This window comes from Primulina tabacum, chromosome 10 (genome assembly GCF_025594145.1).
Source record: "Primulina tabacum isolate GXHZ01 chromosome 10, ASM2559414v2, whole genome shotgun sequence".
Lineage (NCBI taxonomy): Eukaryota > Viridiplantae > Streptophyta > Magnoliopsida > Lamiales > Gesneriaceae > Primulina > Primulina tabacum.
Genome location: NC_134559.1, coordinates 6,756,258 through 6,776,258, shown reverse-complemented (window position 1 = coordinate 6,776,258; position 20,001 = coordinate 6,756,258). Strand labels below are relative to the sequence as shown.

At 31.1% G+C, this 20,001-nt stretch overlaps 2 protein-coding genes and 1 long non-coding RNA gene across 3 annotated transcripts; 1 reads left to right on the top strand and 2 right to left on the bottom strand.

Moving 5' to 3' along the window:
• The first annotated feature begins 3,021 nt into the window (after nucleotides 1–3,021).
• Nucleotides 3,022–10,712, top strand: LOC142504827 (uncharacterized). The gene is made up of 5 exons (XM_075617651.1): nucleotides 3,022–3,531; nucleotides 5,977–6,112; nucleotides 9,262–9,482; nucleotides 9,688–9,861; nucleotides 10,405–10,712. The coding sequence occupies exons 1-5, from the start codon at nucleotides 3,328–3,330 to the stop codon at nucleotides 10,489–10,491; spliced, it is 822 nt and encodes a 273-aa protein (XP_075473766.1). The 5' UTR covers nucleotides 3,022–3,327; the 3' UTR covers nucleotides 10,492–10,712.
• On the bottom strand, nucleotides 6,692–9,255 carry LOC142504828 (uncharacterized). The gene is made up of 2 exons (XR_012804351.1): nucleotides 7,299–9,255; nucleotides 6,692–7,248 (listed from the first exon to the last, which is right to left on the bottom strand). It is a non-coding gene; the product is annotated as an uncharacterized LOC142504828 (long non-coding RNA).
• A 1,875-nt stretch (nucleotides 10,713–12,587) lies between the features above and the next one.
• LOC142505387 (calmodulin-like protein 3) lies at nucleotides 12,588–13,497 on the bottom strand. Its single transcript, XM_075618362.1, has one exon. It carries the CDS (start codon nucleotides 13,367–13,369, stop codon nucleotides 12,728–12,730), a length of 642 nt encoding a protein of 213 aa, XP_075474477.1. The 5' UTR covers nucleotides 13,370–13,497; the 3' UTR covers nucleotides 12,588–12,727.
• Between the last annotated feature and the right edge of the window lie 6,504 nt (nucleotides 13,498–20,001).

Sequence of the window (20,001 nt, the reverse complement as noted above, 5' to 3'; positions counted from 1 at the left end):
TTGTTAGATCTGGATCCAAAAACAAAACAATGTGAAAAAGATGTACAGCAAATTGTGCACTTGCAAAGAATAGCAAATCAAATACCAGATGCATTTGCAGACACAAAAGGGGTAACTAAATCATATATACATGCTGCAAATGCCCCTGCTCGAATTGAAATTCCGAAGAAACAAATTGAAGATACTCATGATGTCATTAAACGCCTGAAGCGTGGAAGGCCAGTCGGTTCCAAGGATAAAAATCCTCGAAGAAGAAAATTCATAGAGAAACACGATGATCACAAAATAAAGAATGATGTTCCTGAAGAAACACATGATGATCACAAAATAGAGAATGATGTTCCTGAAGAAACACATGATGATGAAAATGTTCTGTCAGAACCACAAACTGACGAGAATCATGAAATCTCTATCAATTATATTAATACTGGAAAAATAAGGAACCGAAAAGATATAGAAGAAATTGATTATATATTTTCTTATAATGTGGCAATCGATATCATAAATAATAATGAAGATCATGAACCAAAATCTTTTGGTGAATGTAAAAATCGGCAGGATTGGATAAAATGGAAAGAAGCCATTCAGATTGAATTGGATTCGCTAAATAAACGTAATGTTTTTGGACCTATAGTCCTTATACCTGAAGGTGTAAAACCTGTTGGATACAAATGGGTTTTTATTCGAAAGCGAAATGAGAAAAATGAAATAGTAAGATATAAAGCTCGACTTGTTGCGCAAGGTTTTTCTCAAAGGCCTGAAATTGATTATGAAAAAACGTATTCTCCCGTGATGGATGCAATTACGTTTCGGTATTTGATTAGCTTGGCGGTATCTGAAAATTTAGAAATGCGTCTTATGGATGTTGTTACAGCTTATTTATATGGATCACTTGATAGTAATATATATATATGAAAATCCCTGAAGGATTTAAGATGTCTGAAGCACAAAGTTCAAAACCCAGAGAATGTTATTCTGTAAAATTACAAATATCATTATATGGGTTAAAGCAATCCGGTCGAATGTGGTATAATCGACTAAGTGATCACTTGATGAAAAAGGGATATGTAAATAATTCAATATGCCCTTGTGTTTTCATTAAGAAAACAACATCCGGATGCGTAATTATTGCTGTATATGTTGATGATTTAAACATCATTGGAACGAATAATGAAATTCAAAAAGTTGTGTCATACTTGAAGGAAGAATTTGAAATGAAGGATCTTGGAAAAACCAAGTATTGTCTGGGTTTACAAATTGAACAAAAAGAATGTGGAATATTTGTTCACCAGACAAATTATACAGAAAAGATCCTTAAACGTTTTAATATGGATAAATCAAATCCTAAGTACTCCAATGGTTGTTAGATCATTAAACATAGAAAATGATCTATTCCGTCCATGTGAAGATGATGAAGATATTCTTGATCCAGAAGTACCATATCTAAGTGCTATCGGTGTCTTTATGTATCTTACAAATTGTACAAGGCCCGATATATCTTTTGTCGTAAATTTGTTGGCAAGATTTAGCACATATCCAACAAAGACACACTGGAACAGAATTAAACATATATTCCGTTATCTACGAGGAACGACAGACTTGGGACTTTTGTATTCAAAAGATGATAATCTAAGTATAATTGGTTATGCCGATGCTGGATACTCATCTGATCCACACAAGGCACGTTCCCAAATTGAATATATATTTACTCGTGGAGGTACTGCAATTTCTTGGCGTTCACAGAAACTAACGCTTGTAACAACTTCATCAAATCATGCCGAGATTATTGCACTACATGAAGCAAGCCGTGAATGTGTGTGGTTAAAATCATTATCCAAATCTCATGTGAATTATCATTCGACGAGAAGCCTGTGATACTATATGAAGATAATGCTGCATGTGTAGCTCAAATGAAAGAAGGATACATAAAAAGCGATAGAACTAAACATATTCCTCATAAGTTCTTCGCATTCACCAAGGAGCTTGAGAAGAATAAATGTATTGATGTTCGTCACATTCAATCAAATGAAAATTCATCAGATCTCTTCACAAAGGCACTTCCTACGACAATATTCAGAAAGCACATATATAATATTGGGATGCGCAATCTACGAAACTTGTGAAGAATTGTTCATGTCAACATGAGGGGGAGTTTACGTGACTACACTCTTTTTCCCTTACTATGGTTTTTATCCCAATGGGTTTTTCCTAGTAAGGTTTTTAACGAGGCAGTACAAAATCACGTAATGAAGACATCATCGTATCATGATCATCATCACAAGGGGGAGTGTTGAAAATATGAAAAATATTTGTGTTGAAAATTATAATGTTGAATATTGAAAATTAGGTAAAATTAGGTGTTGAATATTGAAAATTAGTGTGTGATGATGTATGTAATGATAAAATTGTTTTTGGATTGTTTTCCAAAGAAATCCTATAAATAGGTCTCCATTTGTAAAGATTTGATACAATTGAGTAGAGAGAAAAATATTATAAAGTGTGTAGTTTGGTAAATTTTGAGAGTTTGAGATTTTTATTTTTTACCATAAATTTTTACTTTTTCACAACAGTTTTGTGTGTTTTTTAAAAATATAATATACTTGTGGGATGCTTTATTCTGCTTCTACAAAAATGGTTCTCATAAAAAAAAATTAGTCTGAAAATCATTTATTTATCAAATACTACTAAATCAGTATTAAATTCTGATTTATAGCATTTCAATTTTGTTTTCAAAAACTGATGAATCTTCATTTTTCAAATTTATTTTTAATTTATAATTTAATCATTTAAAAAAACATATTTTTTCTTTTTCCAAAACTTCTTAAAAAAGATTTTAAAAGAAAAACTTTTTTTATTAAATTTTAAAACAAAATTTGTAACTAAACATCATTATTTTTAAACAAAATCGTTTTTTTCTTATTTGTTTTAAAAATAATTTTAGTTCATTATCTTCCCAACAAAAAGACGCTTAAAGCTATTGATATGATAATTTCGCGATGAAACAGGTAACCCTTACACGTGGCCGTAGGTGCTTCATAGTTACCGTCACAGCCCTGTAACACAATCAACCACCCCATTCACTGCAATATGATAAATCCGCCATAGAAATGCGCGAAGAAATAAACAAATACAGATAGATGGAGAAGAGATAAATTCTAAAGCTTAATTGCGATTATGTTATGAATCGGGGAATTGTTTCGATTCCCGAATAATTACTCCGTTTAATTCCTAGTATAGATAATTTTCGGTGATTCTGCATGAGAAAAGTGGTGTTAGAGGGATCGGAGATAGAGTAGAGGAAGGATTTTTCTTTGTTTGTGGCGAAACATGTCTGCCATAGTGTGCGGGAAGAGATCGAATTTCTTCGAGGAGTCGCCTTCGTCGCCACCAGTCGCCAAGAGAATCCGTTGTTCTTCATCTCCTTCCCGGAATTTCTCTCCGCCGCGGCCCGTCGCTTTCAACTACTTAGTCTCTGATTACTCTTCACCGATCGATCTTCTCTTTACTCTCTTTCCTGATATGGAAAAACAGGTATTTTTTTTTCAATTTTTAATTTATTCAGCTATTGATTCTGAATGTCTTATTCCTGATTTTTTTATATTTTCGGCCTTTTGAATTCTTATATGTTATTTCTAGTTTTTTATTGCATTAGATGATAGATTCACATAGAACACTTTTTTTATATTATTTTTTTGTTAATTGAAGTAATACTAAATTTGATAATTGATATTTATCAGCAGTGTTTATTGGTTCTCCGAGACCATGAGTTCGAAATGTATACCATTTTGGTTCACTGTAATGTTTCCTGTGCCTTTCTATGAATTCTTCATGTGTCCAATTGGGCTTGATCATGTTAAAGAAACCAAGGGGAGAATATTGATCCTATTTTGCTATTATCCCAGAAATATAAGGAAGACTAAGATGATTGAGAAAATTTGAGGAAGAAGATAGAAGTTTAGTTCAGCGAAGAGCGAACAGCTTCTATCGTTACATATATTTACCAGCTCTCTCATGAAATACTTTAAGCAAAGGTGCAGAATGTGAAGTGAATAATTAATGACTCGAATTACGCGATGAATGCATCGGTTATCTTCAGTGTCATGTTTATATTACTTTAAAACTCACGTTTTCTGATGGCTCCATTCTCCTTCTTGCATCTTACTTAGATCCCCCTTTGCATAGTTATGTTTGTCTTCCACAACAACTGTACCTGTTTTTAAGGATCATAGATTGCTTATTCTTAGACTGTCCCCACTACCCTGAACTACAATATTGGTTATTTTGTCATAGAATCATATCCTATGAAAACCTGTGCGTGGTTTATAAAAAAGATTTCCATTTTTTGTTACTTACAATATTTGCTTACTACTTTCTTACATCTTAGGACCTTCCGAATGTCTTAATTGTGCATCTAGATTTGTTTGGCGTGGGTATGAGGCTTGTAGTTATTTTATAAAGGGCCATGCTCTGATAAAAGGTCATAGGATGATCTTGCATCAGGTTTGTTTTCAGTATTAAAGCTGTGATTTTAGAAAGCTTTTTAAAGACACTTTGATTGATCGCTTCTTAAACATCATAAAAGATGTTTCTAAGTGTTTGTTAAATATTATTATGTTTTAAATAAGCTGCTAAGAAGTAATAACTTATGAGATCTTTTGTTAAACATTATCATATTTTAAATAAGTTGCTAAGAGCTTACAAGATCTTTTGAAAAATTCAGATAATGCAACTTATGTCATGATCTTATGAAACATGTGTATGGAAAAGTCTTATTCTACCTGACACTACAATTTTAAAATCATCTTATAATCTCATATTACTAATTTTATACAAATGTTTTCAAAATTTAATTTTAAATAAGATGGAAGAACTTTTACGTTGTTAAAAGTAGTTTGTAAACTTTAAAATGTTATATGATGTTTAAGATAAGTTTAGATCAATGGGCTCTCAATTAGGTACTCTTTCCTAAAATAGAGGGAGTTTTGAGGGAAGTTCAAATTACTGAAATTGCCTTTTGGTATAAATATTTTTTTCTTCGAGGTCAGACTGCACTAAAAGTTCTAGCATTATGTTTGGTTCCGACCTTGGAAACCAACATTCCCATCACTTTGGCATATGTAAAAAAAAATATTGTGACATTTCTTTTCTGATAGATTTGTCAAATTGCCCTCCCCAAATTAAACAAACAGTATCATCTCATTTTCACTCCCTTTTCAAAACATGTTTCCATACATCCCAACATAATTATTGCTTTTAATTCAAATTTTCAATCTTTCTAAAAAATTCTTTTTTTTTGTATAAGATTCTAGCTTAACAAATTTTTTAAAATTTAAAAAATCTCATTTCTAATAATTATTAGCACCGATATGGTTACACGTATACTCTAGTAATTCTACCATATAAAATCTTAAATATGACCCTAAGGCAAACATTTTCCCGTGTAAAGCAACTCAAAACCTGCCTTTTCCATCCCATAAAACCATTCCCCAAAATTATTCTCCAAAACATTTCCTTAAACCCAGAAAAAATAATCCAATCGCTGCCAAAATGTTTCGCAGTACTCACCTTATTAATCCATGGACCATCATTGTTTCTTCAACTGCTGCACCATTGGAACAAGAATCTCCAGTGCTAATTAACGGTCTGTGCCATAAAATTGCTATGCTAGGCATCGATTTTAGCTTTTTTGTTTTTGAATTTCACTATGCTTTTTTGTGACATGCCAAAGTATGGTATGTGTTTTTAGTTCTATATGAAACGGGTGTAAGCTCACAATTTTTTTACGTGGACTTTGCCTCATATATCTTAATTGGAACTTCTATAGATGGATCTATTGAGCATTTGTTATCCTTCACCTTTTTTCCGATGGTGTTTGATTAATAAATCAATTATGAATGCTTTTGATTCACAGTTTCTGGACCTTTTTTCCGGTGGTGTTGGATTAATAAATCAATTATGAATGCTTTTGATTCACAGTTTCTGGAGAGAGTCCTTGAAGAATCCGGTGATGATCTGGATTCTGCTATCAAAAGATTAAATGAGCTTCATTTGAGTACGACGACGATCGCATCTGATGTTACGCAGAACATTAATGCGCAATTTTCGTTTCAAGGTTTTTCTATCTTTTGGCATCCTCATTGAAAATCACTACTTATGGTGCTTCATTAAATGATATATGCTTATTTCTTCAGTTGCTGTTTTTTAGGCATGAATCAATTAATTTTTTGCATATTACCATCCATGATAAATCATCGTGATAAAATTTTTTAAAAATATTGTGGTCCCCTACCTGTTATTAGATTTGGTGGCCATTATTGAATTCTCCATTCTGATGCAGTCCACTGTTTCAATATTCACACAGCCTTTCGTTTTCGTAATTGATTTTTTGTGCAAATACTACTTTTCAGTTTAGAGGATTCCTCTTTTCCAAAAACGGCTTCACAGATGTCGCTTTCAAGCTTGTTATTTTCTGTATTTATAACCATCTACCACCTTGGGGATACCTTATGGTGTTCTACATCATTTATGTTTAGTCCTCGTTAGTTGCATCAGCTTCTGCAATCGAAAAATAATTTCATCCATCATCTAATTTTATGTGATGTAAATTAGTGGGAAAACAAGCTCTCTCCCCTGCTGTAATTCCGCATGAGTGACATACTTCTGTTATCTTGTTTTCGGTGTCATATATATGGTGCTTACACACCATGGATCAAAGTCTGGTGTAATAGGTAATGAATGACTCTTCAGTAACTGTTGTTTTTAGAAAGTGGAGGCAGAAATGAGCGAATTGTTTACCACAGGGAGAAAGCACACTAGGTTTTTGTTGATTGCTTATTATTTTTTAGTTTACATATCATAGTTTAGTTTAATTTAATCTTTAGAGCGATGTATTCTCTTTAACTAAATTTAAGAGAAGAAAATGTGGTGCCAAGGGTTAGAGTACCCCATCAATATTTTTAGGGGCACATGTTCTATCATCTGATCTAGATAGTGTACTCACCTTGGCTTTCTCCCTCTACATCCATCATCCTTTCACCACCAACAAAAATTAAGGTATGTAGTAAATCCCATTCGATAAACCCTCCATGATTCTATTTACATTCATTTTCGTTTCTTTTTCTATTTGCAAATGTTTCCCCTCTCAACTTTTTTCTTCTTCCTCCATGCTTGCGGTATAACATGAGAAGCCACAACATGGCATGCCACTCCTCGTGCAACCACTTTGAGCAACAGCTTTAGTGGGGGTATCTTTTGAGTTGTTGGGTGCTGATATGGGTTAATTTAGGATTAGCTGTAACCAAAGTTCCATTTTGTTTTTGAGTGAATGAACTTTGTTGTTAAACAGGTTGCAGTAATAAGTACGTGGATGTAAACCTCACTTCTGTCATTATCTTCCTTTTCAAGATTGAATAGTAGAATGAAAAAAAGTCGCGTTGAACAAAAAATTAGGGTGTTTACGACCTTTTGTTTCAAGGGAGGTGGATGTAATAATTGTTGGAGAGGAGGTTAGGCAAAGTCAAATGCAGGTGGAGGTATTTGTCATTTAATTCTCACCAGATCAAACTAACTAGAGAATAAATTTGACATAACATAATCTTGTCGAGTAGTTGGTTCAAGTCGCCATATTGCCTGTCAAGTTCAACAATGTTGAAAGAAAATCTAGACTTGGCAAAGCAATAAATAGATGGATTCATGATGTGAGGATGTCTCACTAGTGATATGAAGACCTTTGTGTATTGTGTTTCGCAAAATTATGGACTTTGAATTGCACCATTCTTCCCCGGTGGTGCATTTTGCCTGCGGTCATTCGAGGCATAAATTCTCAATAATTAGCTGTTGGGTAAAGCTAAAAGTTCTACAAAAAATTCTTTAGGTAAAATCTTGTACATTGATTTTGAATTACTATTTCTCCTAAACACTTCATACATCAAAATATCTTGTGAAGCAGAAATTTTTTAGGAAATTCATGAATTATGAATGCTGACTGACTCTATGTTCAAAGCTCTCAGGAAACCGAATTCAGAAAGAATCGTGATCATAAATTGCTTTTAACCTGTACGTGATTTCTGATTGGACCTGCTCTTAGGTTCCGTTGTTTCTTACTGGACTTTCAAGCTGCTTATAAGGGTATTCAAGCTTGTGTTTATTTCGAAAGAGATATGGTAATCTGAAGGTCTATCTTCTTATAGGACTCTCTGCTGGGCACCGTATAGAAGGTTGACAGACCCCCTTGTCTCCTAAGGTTCGGATGGTTGCCTTACCCCTTGTAAGGGATCTTTAAAAAGGTGTAGCTACTGCGAAGTTGATGCATCACCCTGGAATGCTCAATTCTCCAGGAGTTGGTGGTCATAGCTGGGTCCCCTCTTCCAACCAAAGAGCACTTGACGACCTGTTCTCTATGACCTAGAGTTCTTTGTCTACGCAACAAAATAGCTCTACTTCGTGTCGGTTCTTTTTTATTTTCATCACCAGCCATCTCTGTTTCGATCCTTTCTTGTGTCACCTCCAATTTTCAGCCTAAGTTTGGACTTCTTTCCATCTCACTGAGTTTATTCCATAGCCTTGTCTCGTCTTGACACATATTGCAAAACATCTTACCATCCTTAAAATGAATTTCAATAATTTCTGGCGATATTAATGGATATGCTGAAATCTCCTACCCTAAATATCATTGCTGAGTGCTGAAATGTATTGAACAAAAAAAAGTATTGAAAAAATCTTTTGAAGCTGAAATTATTATACTTTTTTTTCTATACAGTTACTTGCCATCTTCATGCAGAACATAGATTCTGAGTTTTCACATAACAGTTCATGACATAGTTTAAATGTCTTCGTGTGCTTTAGTCTTTCAATAGGACTGCAAAACGTGAGGGTGATTACTTAATTTAGATACATGGTCAGATGAGCAAAGTTGTTGCTAACATGGGAAACATGCATTGAATGTGCTTTAAATCCATGTTTGATCTAGTTCAGCAGATTTTTTTGTAGGTGACTTTAACTCCTAGCCCTTCATCTAGTCGTGTTTTTATTGTGAGTTTGTTTAAACTTTAAATTTTAATTTTTTGGTGGTTGTGCGACGTCCTGAATTCTTGAGATCCCTTCATGTTTTTATTCATAAAATTTGGTGCTTTTCCTTTTACATTTACTTAAGCTGCGGATTGCTTGCCAGAAGTTATTGCCCACATAATATATTTTTTGGAAATTTGGAGATTCGATATTTATTGTATTTTGGTTTTATTATGTTTTGTTCTGTAACATAAGATAAAGTGCCAAATAATGTGGAGACTACTTCAAGGGAGGAACTACCTGCTGGAAGCAATCACTCCATGGATGGTACAGAGTGGGTTGAGCTCTTGGTTAGAGAAGTCGCGGGAGCTTCAAATGTAGAGGATGCTAAAGAACGTGTGTCACGTGCCCTCGAGTCCTTGGAGAAGTCTATTTGTGCAAATGCAACTGCAGAAGCTGCCCAGAGCTTCCAGAAGGTAAATTCTGTAATTTATTACTTAAAAACATACCGTACGGAGCCGATAATTTATTTAGCAAAGGATTATCAGTGTTCCAGGTAATTTTCTTTTCTTTTCCTTTTCTCATTTGATGATATCAGTCGTCTCTAATTTTCCCACGTGTGTGATTTGAAATTATGTATTCTTGCTTTTAATTCATAAATCTGCTAATCATGCTCTATAGGAGAACACTGTTCTAAAACAACAGCTGGAAGCGTTCATACAGGAAAATACTATTTTGAAGCGAGCGGTGTCAATCCAACATGAGCGCCAAAAAGAATTCGAGGAAATGGGCCGGGAGTTGCATCACCTGAAACAGGTAGTGTCGCAGTACCAGGAGCAGCTGAGGACTCTTGAGGTCAGATTCTTGGGCTAAACCTGTGAAATTGTGTGCTAATTGATTAGCGTGTCGAGGTTTTTGGCTTATGTCCTTTCTCAAGTCAGACTGCATGGAAACTAACGGAAGAACGCACATGACACTAAATTATGCCTTAGCTACAGATTTTGAGACATGGGCATGGATATATAAGCATTATTTTCCCAAGTTGTCTTAGTAGCCCTTCTCGATCCGTCGTCTCTCTCCAGCTATCCATGCCATCTTAGTTTCTGCTTCCTGCCTATGCTGACCTCATCAGTCGATATTTTTTTGCATTTTCCCAATAATCATGCTTAAAAATTTATTTTATGTGAACTAGTTTTTGACAAAGGAAACTTGCAATATCTGATTCATTTCGTAGAAATCGACTCTGTTTACTTGAAAAGGTCAAGTGAGGGGTTGCTATTTTGACAATAATTCCAATTCCATGTAATCAAAAGCTCTGAGTCGTCTTTTTTCTACATAGTGCTAGACAAAATATTTGGATCTCAGTCAAGACATGTGATACCTTGTTATTTTCATCAGGTCAACAACTATGCCCTTGCAATGCACCTCAAACAAGCGCAACAAAGCAACTCGATATCTGGATGTTTCCACCCCGATGTGTTTTAGCGAACGAGCCCGGGGTTCGGTTGTTTCCGGGTTTAAAAAATAACCTCATGATTTTATCAAGACGTGCACTTTTGCTCGGTTGTAGTGACTAGTTTGTGCAAGGCCTTGTTATTTGCTGTGTACTTCTGTCTATCAAAACTTCTTAAACTTGCAACATTTCATCCCTATTTCAATTGAATTTGATGAGAATGTGATGGTTATACAATTTTGTTGATGAGAAATCCTCGCATGTATATGTGACTTAATATATTATATGGCGTTGTAGTGCATAAGTTACTTTCTTGTTTTTTTTTATTATAATAAAATGATTAATTTAATTTTCTAATCGATTTTTAATGGTTCTTTTAAAAAGAATTCGATTGATTGAATTCGGTTCATTTTCGAATTACTAATTTATTCTAAAACAAGTTGATAATAACGTTATACTTATTCGTACCTACCCAAAACTTTAGAGTTGATTTTTTACTTGAAGAGATGGTTCGATAAAAATATATTAAAATACAGAAATGTGAATTTTTGTGTACAAAATATATATTATTTAATTATGATATGATACTTATAGATTAATGATTATATAAGTTTTACTGAAATAGTTTGAAAGAATTAATGTGTTATAGTTTTTTTCCAAAACCATATGTATATTGTATATCTTGAATTATCTTCTTAAAAATTCAAATAAGAGAGCACAAAAAATTAAAAGAGATGAATTCAAAAGAGTTTCAAATGGATATTAAATTACTCTCAATAAACATGTATATTACCCTCAACAATAAAAAATGTTTGACACCCAACATGTAATTCGAGATTTCCATAATTTGAATGAGTTAATGTATGATATAATTCTGTCAAAAGCATCCAATGTATAATTTTTGTCCTTTCGGATGTATTATTTGAATTTAAATTATAAATAATGCAATATTGCATATTACATTAGAAACCAATTTTATTCTATTTATCTTACTAAATTTATATACTCCAAAATTGACTTCTGAAATGACTCATCTTTTCAGCACCATATATGAGCTGAATCATTCCAAGATATAATGTTCGTTTAAATTTAGATTTGTTTGTTGTTATGAACTACATAAATATAGAAACAACGAGAACAACAAGATACTTTGAAATCTGTCTTTCATGATCGATAAATAAAAAATATTATTCATCTATTTGTACAAAATTTTAATTATTACGTATTATTAATGTGATAATTTTCTTCTATATTACAAAGTTCACGTATACATGATAGTATAAAATTTCCCATAATGTAAATGATTAACCAATTCTAAAGAAAATAACCATCTTATTAGAAGACACTTTATAAAATTTATTGACATTGTTTTGTAATACACATAATAAATGTTAATTAAATAACTTTTTTGATTTATACATAATTTATTTATGATCACATGTTTCATTTTTCTTTCGGAATAATAGGATGTTGTGTATATTAAGAAGAGATTTTGTAAATAAAATCACAATCCATTTGGATAAATATATTGATGAAACAATTATTGTTATCATTCAAATGTGTCAAACACGTGACATGTCACACAATTGTTAGTGAATGTGAATTTAGACGAAATTACTGAATTTTTTAAAAAATATTTCTCATTAATTTTATTGAATGTGATTTAAAAATATTTTTTTATCATATATTAAAAAATAATAATATATAGCTTCTCAAAAATTAAAGAATTAAATATATATTAAGGTTGATGGCCGACATCAATAAACTAAACACGATAAACATTATGTCATTGTCTTAGGCTAACACAATCTAAAATTTTGAGATATCATAGTGACTATTAGCCAAAAAAATTAATCGACATGTGTTGTATTTAAGAAATTTTTTTAAAAGTTGCGAAAAAATAGTTTTTATTTTTATTTTTTATAATTATATTATTTTTTGAATTTAAATATCTATTCATTTTCACTAATTTTTAATAATATCATCCCGTGTATCGCACTACTTCAATGGCACAACAAACTCCGGATTTGTTTTGTCTAGAATGTTTCAATTCCTATAATTAATTACAATAAGTGAGTTAAATTGAATCTATAATAGAAAGTATCATTCGAATCAATATATATTCAATTGGTATGGTAAAGTAATTGTTTGAGTCAAATATTGGACTAAACTGATGTTTTTTCTTGCAAATCAAACGACAATACGAACACTATACAAAAAACACGATAACATAGTAAATTTAAACCAGCTTAAAAAAACTTTATTGGATCAAGAAATCGAAACAAGCCTTTCAATCCCATTTCTCATCATTCTTTTGAACTCATCAAAATCAACCATTCCATCTCCATCTAAATCCACCTTCCTAATCATCTCTTTGCAATCATCCAAATTCTTTCCTTGTGCAAGCCCCAAAGAACATAAGACCAAACCCAGCTCTTCAACTGTTATCAACCCATCTTTGTTCCCATCAAACACATCAAAAGCCTCCTTCAAACTCTCATCTTTCAAACAACCCTCCTTCCGGCCCGAGATCGACTCGAAAAGCTCGCCAAACTCGTCTAAATCTATCAAACCGTCCTCATTTGAATCAAAGTTCACCACCATATCATCGACATCTTTCTCTTCTGCTGAGATCCCAATATTCTTGAGTGATTCTCTAAGCTCTTGGTTGGTTATGTACCCATCTTTGTTCTTATCAAATGTCCCGAAAACACTTCTGAGCTCACTCTTGGTATCCATGCCTTGGCTTGTTTTCTTGACTTTCTCTGTTTGGGAAATATCAGTTTCTCCATGGAGGCCTAGAATATATCTGAACCATATATTAGCAGTTTTCTTGGTTGTAGGGATGGTAGAAAATGTATAAATAAGGCCAAATATGAAGAGAACAGAGGGTAACAATATAGCAATCATTTTGTGCAAAAAAAAGACCTGAAACAATATGCAGGAAACAATGGCTTATTGGTTTTGAGAATTTAATTTGGAGAATCAAAATCGGAAATACTTTTGGTATTATATATTTATGGTGTTTTTACTTTTAGGATTCCGCGTAGTTTTTATATGCTTTTCTTGACCCACGAATCGGCCGCCATCATCTGTCGAATAAATTACATATGATATATAATTTAACACGAGGCATAGCGAAGATCGTACATAAATATTATATATATATATATTATAATTTTGACTAATATATGGTCATCTAGAATTTTTACAGAAAAAAACTTGTGTGAGACGGTTTCACGGTTCATATTTTGTGTGACAGATCTTTTATTTGGGTCATTCATTAAAAATTATTATTTTTTCTGCTAAGATTATTACTTTTTATTGTGAATATCGGTAGGGTTGACCGGTCTCACAGATAAAAATTCGTGAGATCGTCTCACAAGAGATTTACTCATTTTTACATACATACATATATGAGTTTTGATACGGAGACAACTCGCCGTGGACATATATATATATATATGGGTGACCATATATTGGTCAATTATAACTTGGTATAAAAAACTAAGCCAATAAAATGTATAGAATTTTGTGTACTTTAAATGGGCAAGTGCAACCTTTTATATATCATTATATTATACATGTTAAAATTACATCACTTTCTTTTTTTATCAATATATTAATTCTATTAATTATCTATTTATAATTTTTTCACAATATTTACTTATCAAATTTATATCGAAGTAAATTATTTGATTAATTCAATTTTATCCAAATTGCATATATATGTTTTGAATGAACAAATATTAACACCTTGTGATCCTATTAATAAGATATTTGTAAACGGAATTTATTTACAATATAATAGAATTTCGGGGAAATATTAGCCATGAATTTCATGAACACTGGAGATGATAAAATATGAAATCTAATTGGTTGAGTATCTAGCTGGTGGAGTGGATGAGCGATTGATCAATGGTCATGAGTTCGGTTCCTTTACCAACATTTTTTCGGGCGAGTCTGTCGTACATGATTTGGCTATTGTGGTTTATCTATCTAGCATGATTTACAGGTTATGCCGCTATTGTGTTAGCTTGATGGTTTACTCAATGCACACCAAATGATAATGGTTGCACAGATTTCATTTTCATAAAAAAAATTAAAATATTTTTAATATAGTCTGAAAAAGTTTTTATTTATTTGAATGTTTGACATAACTAAATAAGATTTTCACTATGATACTGACATGACATCGAAAATCACTTATAGTTTTTGTTAAGATTGAGAACTCCAACAAAAATGGGGAAAAAATGTGAAACAAAGCAATTTATTACACTAAAATCAATTTTTTATTTTTAGAAGATCAAAAATCTACACAGACCTAGGGAACAAATTTCAAAATTTTCTTTTTAAAAAATATAAAGATCCAAATAAAAATAAAAAAGCAAAATCTTGTGTGAGACGGTCTCACGGGTCGTATTTTGTGAGACAGATTTCTTATTTGGGTCATTCATTCAAAAGTATGACTTTTTATGCTAAGAGTATTACTTTTTATTGTGAATATCGGTAGGGTTGACCCGTCTCACAGATAAAGATTTGTGAGACCGTCTCACACCTACTACAAAAAATTAGTGAATGAATGTCCAAATTAGTTTCAACCGAGAGCAGTTGAAATGATGTTAGAACCACTCGGTCCCTCCACATACAAGTCAGTAAATTACTTTGGAAATCAGCAAAAAATTAAGTTACAATGATTGCTTCAGTTTTCTATTTGAGTTTTGTTTAAATAAAAATTATAAAGAAATATCATATTAAATTTTGATAAATAACGATTTACAATTATTTTCAAGAATATTATAATATTTCTTTCCAAATTTTTCTTTCAAATTTTAAAAAGAGGAAAGAGATCAGAGTATATATCTTTACAAATTTGACATTGTATTCAACATGGAATTACAAAAAGAATGTCAATTTAAGTATGCTTCACTAAATTAATTATAGTGAAGAGTCAAATTATAATAATTTGACAAGTTCAAATACTTGATCCCAGATTTTTTATATTTAGAATTTGATTAATGAATTTTATACATAATCTATATGAATATTTCAAATTTAATTAATACTGAATATATACAAACAAATCAAAACGAGCCGAATAATAATTAATTAAAATTTTTTCACGAGTGACTCAAATATGAGATATGTCTCATAAAAATTTGACTCGTTAGTCCGTCTTACAAAAATTTCTGTATAATAATTTATGATAATGAGCCACATCGTGTCCTTTAAGAAGGGAAAAACTTGTGTGATACGGTCTCACGGACTGTATTTATGAGAAAAATATCTTATTTGGATCATCCATGAAAAATTATTACTTTCATTTGAGAAATAGTTTCAAAACCAAACTGGCCCAACCCTTATCGACAAGGTTTAGATTTTGGCCCAACCAACACATTAAAATAGGTAGTTAAAACAAGCCTGTTTTTTTATTTATTATTTCATCATAAATTACTATTTTTTTTGTCAAACATGTCGAACGTGTTTTTTAATAAAATTTTTATTTATTTATTTCGTATTATAAAGATAGTTACATTAAGTTCCTAATGGCATACCATTACATAAATACAGAAAATTCGATCCTGACTTATTTATACATGTTTTTAAATATTTATATCGTATAGAAATATCTTATAGTTAAAATCAATTATAGAATCGAGTTTTTATTGTTCTTACAAATACTAAATTGCTAGTAATTTTAACTCAAATATATTAAACTGTATGAAATTTGAGTATAATGTTTCGACTACTCTCTCAATATAGGCTCATACAACTTAAAGAATATTAGCACAATCAAAGATCATATATCTCATCGCTCATCAAGCACGCACTCAACAGAAAAATATCTGATCATTCAAAGATTATATTCGTGCTATTAAAACAGATTGTTTTACTTACATCAGTAACATTTGGTTATATGATTAACAGTGGTGTCTGGTGAAACGAGGGTTCTTAAAATCCAGAAGTGTAAAGTGTTCACTGAGAGTTTCAAAACAGACAGCGTGATAAGTCCAGATTAGAGTGGGCTGTTGCAAAGAGTTTTGTAAAGTCAAAGTTTTTTAGTGGAATCCTTCCTACATATGAAGAAGGGGTGAGATAGGAGTCTTATCTCCGAACATCCATAAAAATTCAATGTCTTTACTTTTCGCAAGCTTTTAGTACATTTCAAACCATATATTATTGATTAGACTGCCAACCAATTGAAACTATCATTACAAATATTGATCTATTTTTCGCACTTTTCAAGTGGTTCATATTTCTAACTATTTGAGAAAAATTTCAACTACCTAAAAACTGTTGAAAACAAATTTTAAAAGTAAATATTTTCAAAGAGTTTATTCATCCCCTCTAAATTCTTCCCCGATCCTAACATTTTTCCAGTGATTATTCTCTTAATACTGAGATTACCTTATTATTTATTAATTGAAATCGAAAACGCCACAAAAATTGATGGTAGCATGGGTGCGGTTTAAACATTTTCACGGGTACCATCTCTTCCATAGTCACATTTGAACCATTGTCTCAGCTACAATGTCCAAACAATAATTCATTGTACTAATCTCTCAGGGTTTTGTCAAAAAATCTGATTTTTTTTTTTTTTGTTTTTTGTTTTTTTCCTAAAAAGAACAGATAGCTGAAACACTGATTTCTTTTTATTTTTTGAGGATAAAACACTGATCCATGTTGGAATCCGAAGAAATGTTGCAGTGTAGTGAGGAGTGCCCCACGTGTGAATTATGTGAATTGTACTTTGTGTCGAGAAAAAGTGACACTACCTGCTTCTCTTCTACCCAAAATTATGAAATATCTATTACATACATTGTTATTATATATACTGATAAAGACGTTATTTTAACAAAAGTTATATTTGATAATAACGGTACAAATTAAAATTTTAAAATGTATAACAACTGTAGTGTCGCGACTCAATTGCTTTTCTAACAATCATTATCTCAATAATTACATTGATTACAATCAATATGAATCGAACCTAAGACATTATGTCCTGAATCCAATTGTAGGACAAATCGCTTGTCGTTTTACCAAAAGTTATAGTTGGTGGTACTGATGCAACTCAAATCTTTTAAACTATATAGCAGCTCAAGACATAGACAATTATTGCATCCCGATAATATATTTGTGTGTGCGAATTGTTCACTAAAATTTTGAAAATTAAAATGAATTTTATGATTATAAAAATCGTAAATTAAAAATATACTTTTTAAATATTTTCGACGTTTTTAGTAACTGCTGATTCGGAAGTATTTTTATAATGATTGAATTTAACATCACTATTACTCAAGATAATTATTCGAATATTAACCTTAATGAAGTTCAGATATTACATCTCATCTTATAGGAAATTTAGGTCTGAATTGTCACGTGCAGTTCTATTTGAAATATTTTATAAATTAATTTAAGCAAAAGGTAATGAGCAATTTCGATCGGTGTTAGGTCGTTTGATATTATTTTATGAATTCAAGTCATAATTTTTTTTTAAAAAAAAATTGATTCATTTTAATTTTATATTAAAAAAACAACGTAACTCCTCAATTTTTTTCCAAAAAAAAAAAAATAATAATAATAATATGTTACCTTTCTGTTGAATATTTAATCAATCAAAAATAAATATCGTTCACTTGATTTGTGTTGATATTCGTCTTAAAACCTAATACCGATTATAACGATATATAGGCTTCGAATTTTCGAAAAAATTATACAAATTTATAGCTATATTTAGTATAACACATGAGGGTGAGAAAAAATACCGAATTTTCAGTATATTTAGTATAACACACAAGGGTGAGGAAAAATACCGAATTTTCAATATAGTTTCGGTATGGTACGTAATGATATCAAATTTTTCGATACGATGACGATATGAAATTAAAAAATTTCGGTATAAACATGAATAATAAAATATTGAAACAATATATAAAAAAATTTAAAATATATAATATTTTTAAACAATAAATTTATAATATTTTAAAAATATAAAGTTTTTTCATTATAAAACGGTATATATCCATACCGTATCAAAATCCCAGTATACAATACAATTTTTGTATAATTGATATGCTAGTTATATATACTGAAATTTTATAAAATTTTCTTATACCGTAATTTTCGATATGGTACGATACGATATATCACTCCTGATATCATAGCAATCTCAATGGTCATGATAAACATTGCTGCTTGTTTATATGCATTAATATTTGTAGCTCCTATATATTTTAGACTTGTTATACATAGATTTTGGATCACATGATCAAACCCAATCATATATTAATTTAATTATTATACAAGTATATATTACAATACAAATCATTAATTACTCAATATATAGCCATCAATTCTCTTGCAAGTGTGTATAAAAAAGAAGAATTTGAAAGGTCCAAATTAATGAATCCATGGGATGATGCAAACAGATGAATTTAAAGTTATTTTAGTAAAGATAATGTATATTAATGGGAAAAAAACCATAAAAATTTGGGGACCATAATCACTCCCATACCTTTTTACACCAAAATAATTAAATTGGTGGCATGTGAAGGGACGATGGGAGACTTTTTTTTTTTTTTTTAATATCATTTTCCATTTTTATGTCCATATTGTAGACATTGGCTCACATTTTATTTAACAAGTTACTAATTTTTCAATTATTGCTGCTTCATTACATTGTCTTATTGTTTAGAGACTAGGAGTGCAAATAATCATTTTCCCATACCTCCTCCAATGTAATTAGAAAAAACCTCTTTATGTATTTTAATGTATTATAGAAATATAGAAAGTATAGATATTATAAAAGGTAAGTTAATATATATATTATCTTATCTCTTTACATAAAATTTTTAGTGAGACGGTCTCATGAGTCAATTTGTATGACAGATCTCTTATTTGAGTCATTCATTAAAAAGTGTTACTTTTAATGTTAAAAGTATTACTCATTATTGCAAATATGAGCAGTGTTGAATCGTCTCAAAGATAAAGATCCGTGAAATTAACTCACAAGTGACCTACTATTCTTTTTATATATCTAGTAGAAGGCATCATGCATACAATTAGTTTTGAGTCAATACTTGGAAGAAAAAATTAATATTTGTTGAAAGGGTATCAAAAGGCATATTATTTTTATCTTTTCATATAGAAAAGTACAATGGGAAAAAACTATTCTAACCTGAATTATAATGGAAAATATAAATAAAGAAATTTTGGAAATCAAAACTTTTTGGGCATCGGGCCATGCATTTCATCATGAGTAGAGATATCAATGGGACATGTATGAGATGAGTATGGCTAAATCCAAGACCCGTCCTATGAAAAAAACTTTGACCCTATTACTCGTCCTACTCCGGTTAAATATTCTTCTGACCCACCTCACCCCGAATACGAAACGGTGTGACACGAATTTTTTTAAAACAAAAACAGTATTATTTCTTCTCACATGACTGAATTATGAAACAGACAAGCCTCTAAATACAACACAATAGAAAAATAATTCATGTCTTTGACCACACTTAATAACAAAAAATTTTTAC

What these genes read in the sequence shown, in the direction of transcription:
- LOC142504827 (XM_075617651.1), top strand. Translation starts at nt 3,328, where the DNA reads ATGTCTGCCATAGTGTGCGGGAAGAGATCGAATTTCTTCGAGGAGTCG. An exon ending in TGCGCAATTTTCGTTTCAAG is followed by an intron (nt 6,113 to 9,261) that starts GTTTTTCTATCT and finishes CTGTAACATAAG; the next exon opens with ATAAAGTGCCAAATAATGTG. An exon ending in CTGCCCAGAGCTTCCAGAAG is followed by an intron (nt 9,483 to 9,687) that starts GTAAATTCTGTA and finishes CATGCTCTATAG; the next exon opens with GAGAACACTGTTCTAAAACA.
- LOC142505387 (XM_075618362.1), bottom strand. Translation starts at nt 13,369, where the DNA reads ATGATTGCTATATTGTTACCCTCTGTTCTCTTCATATTTGGCCTTATT.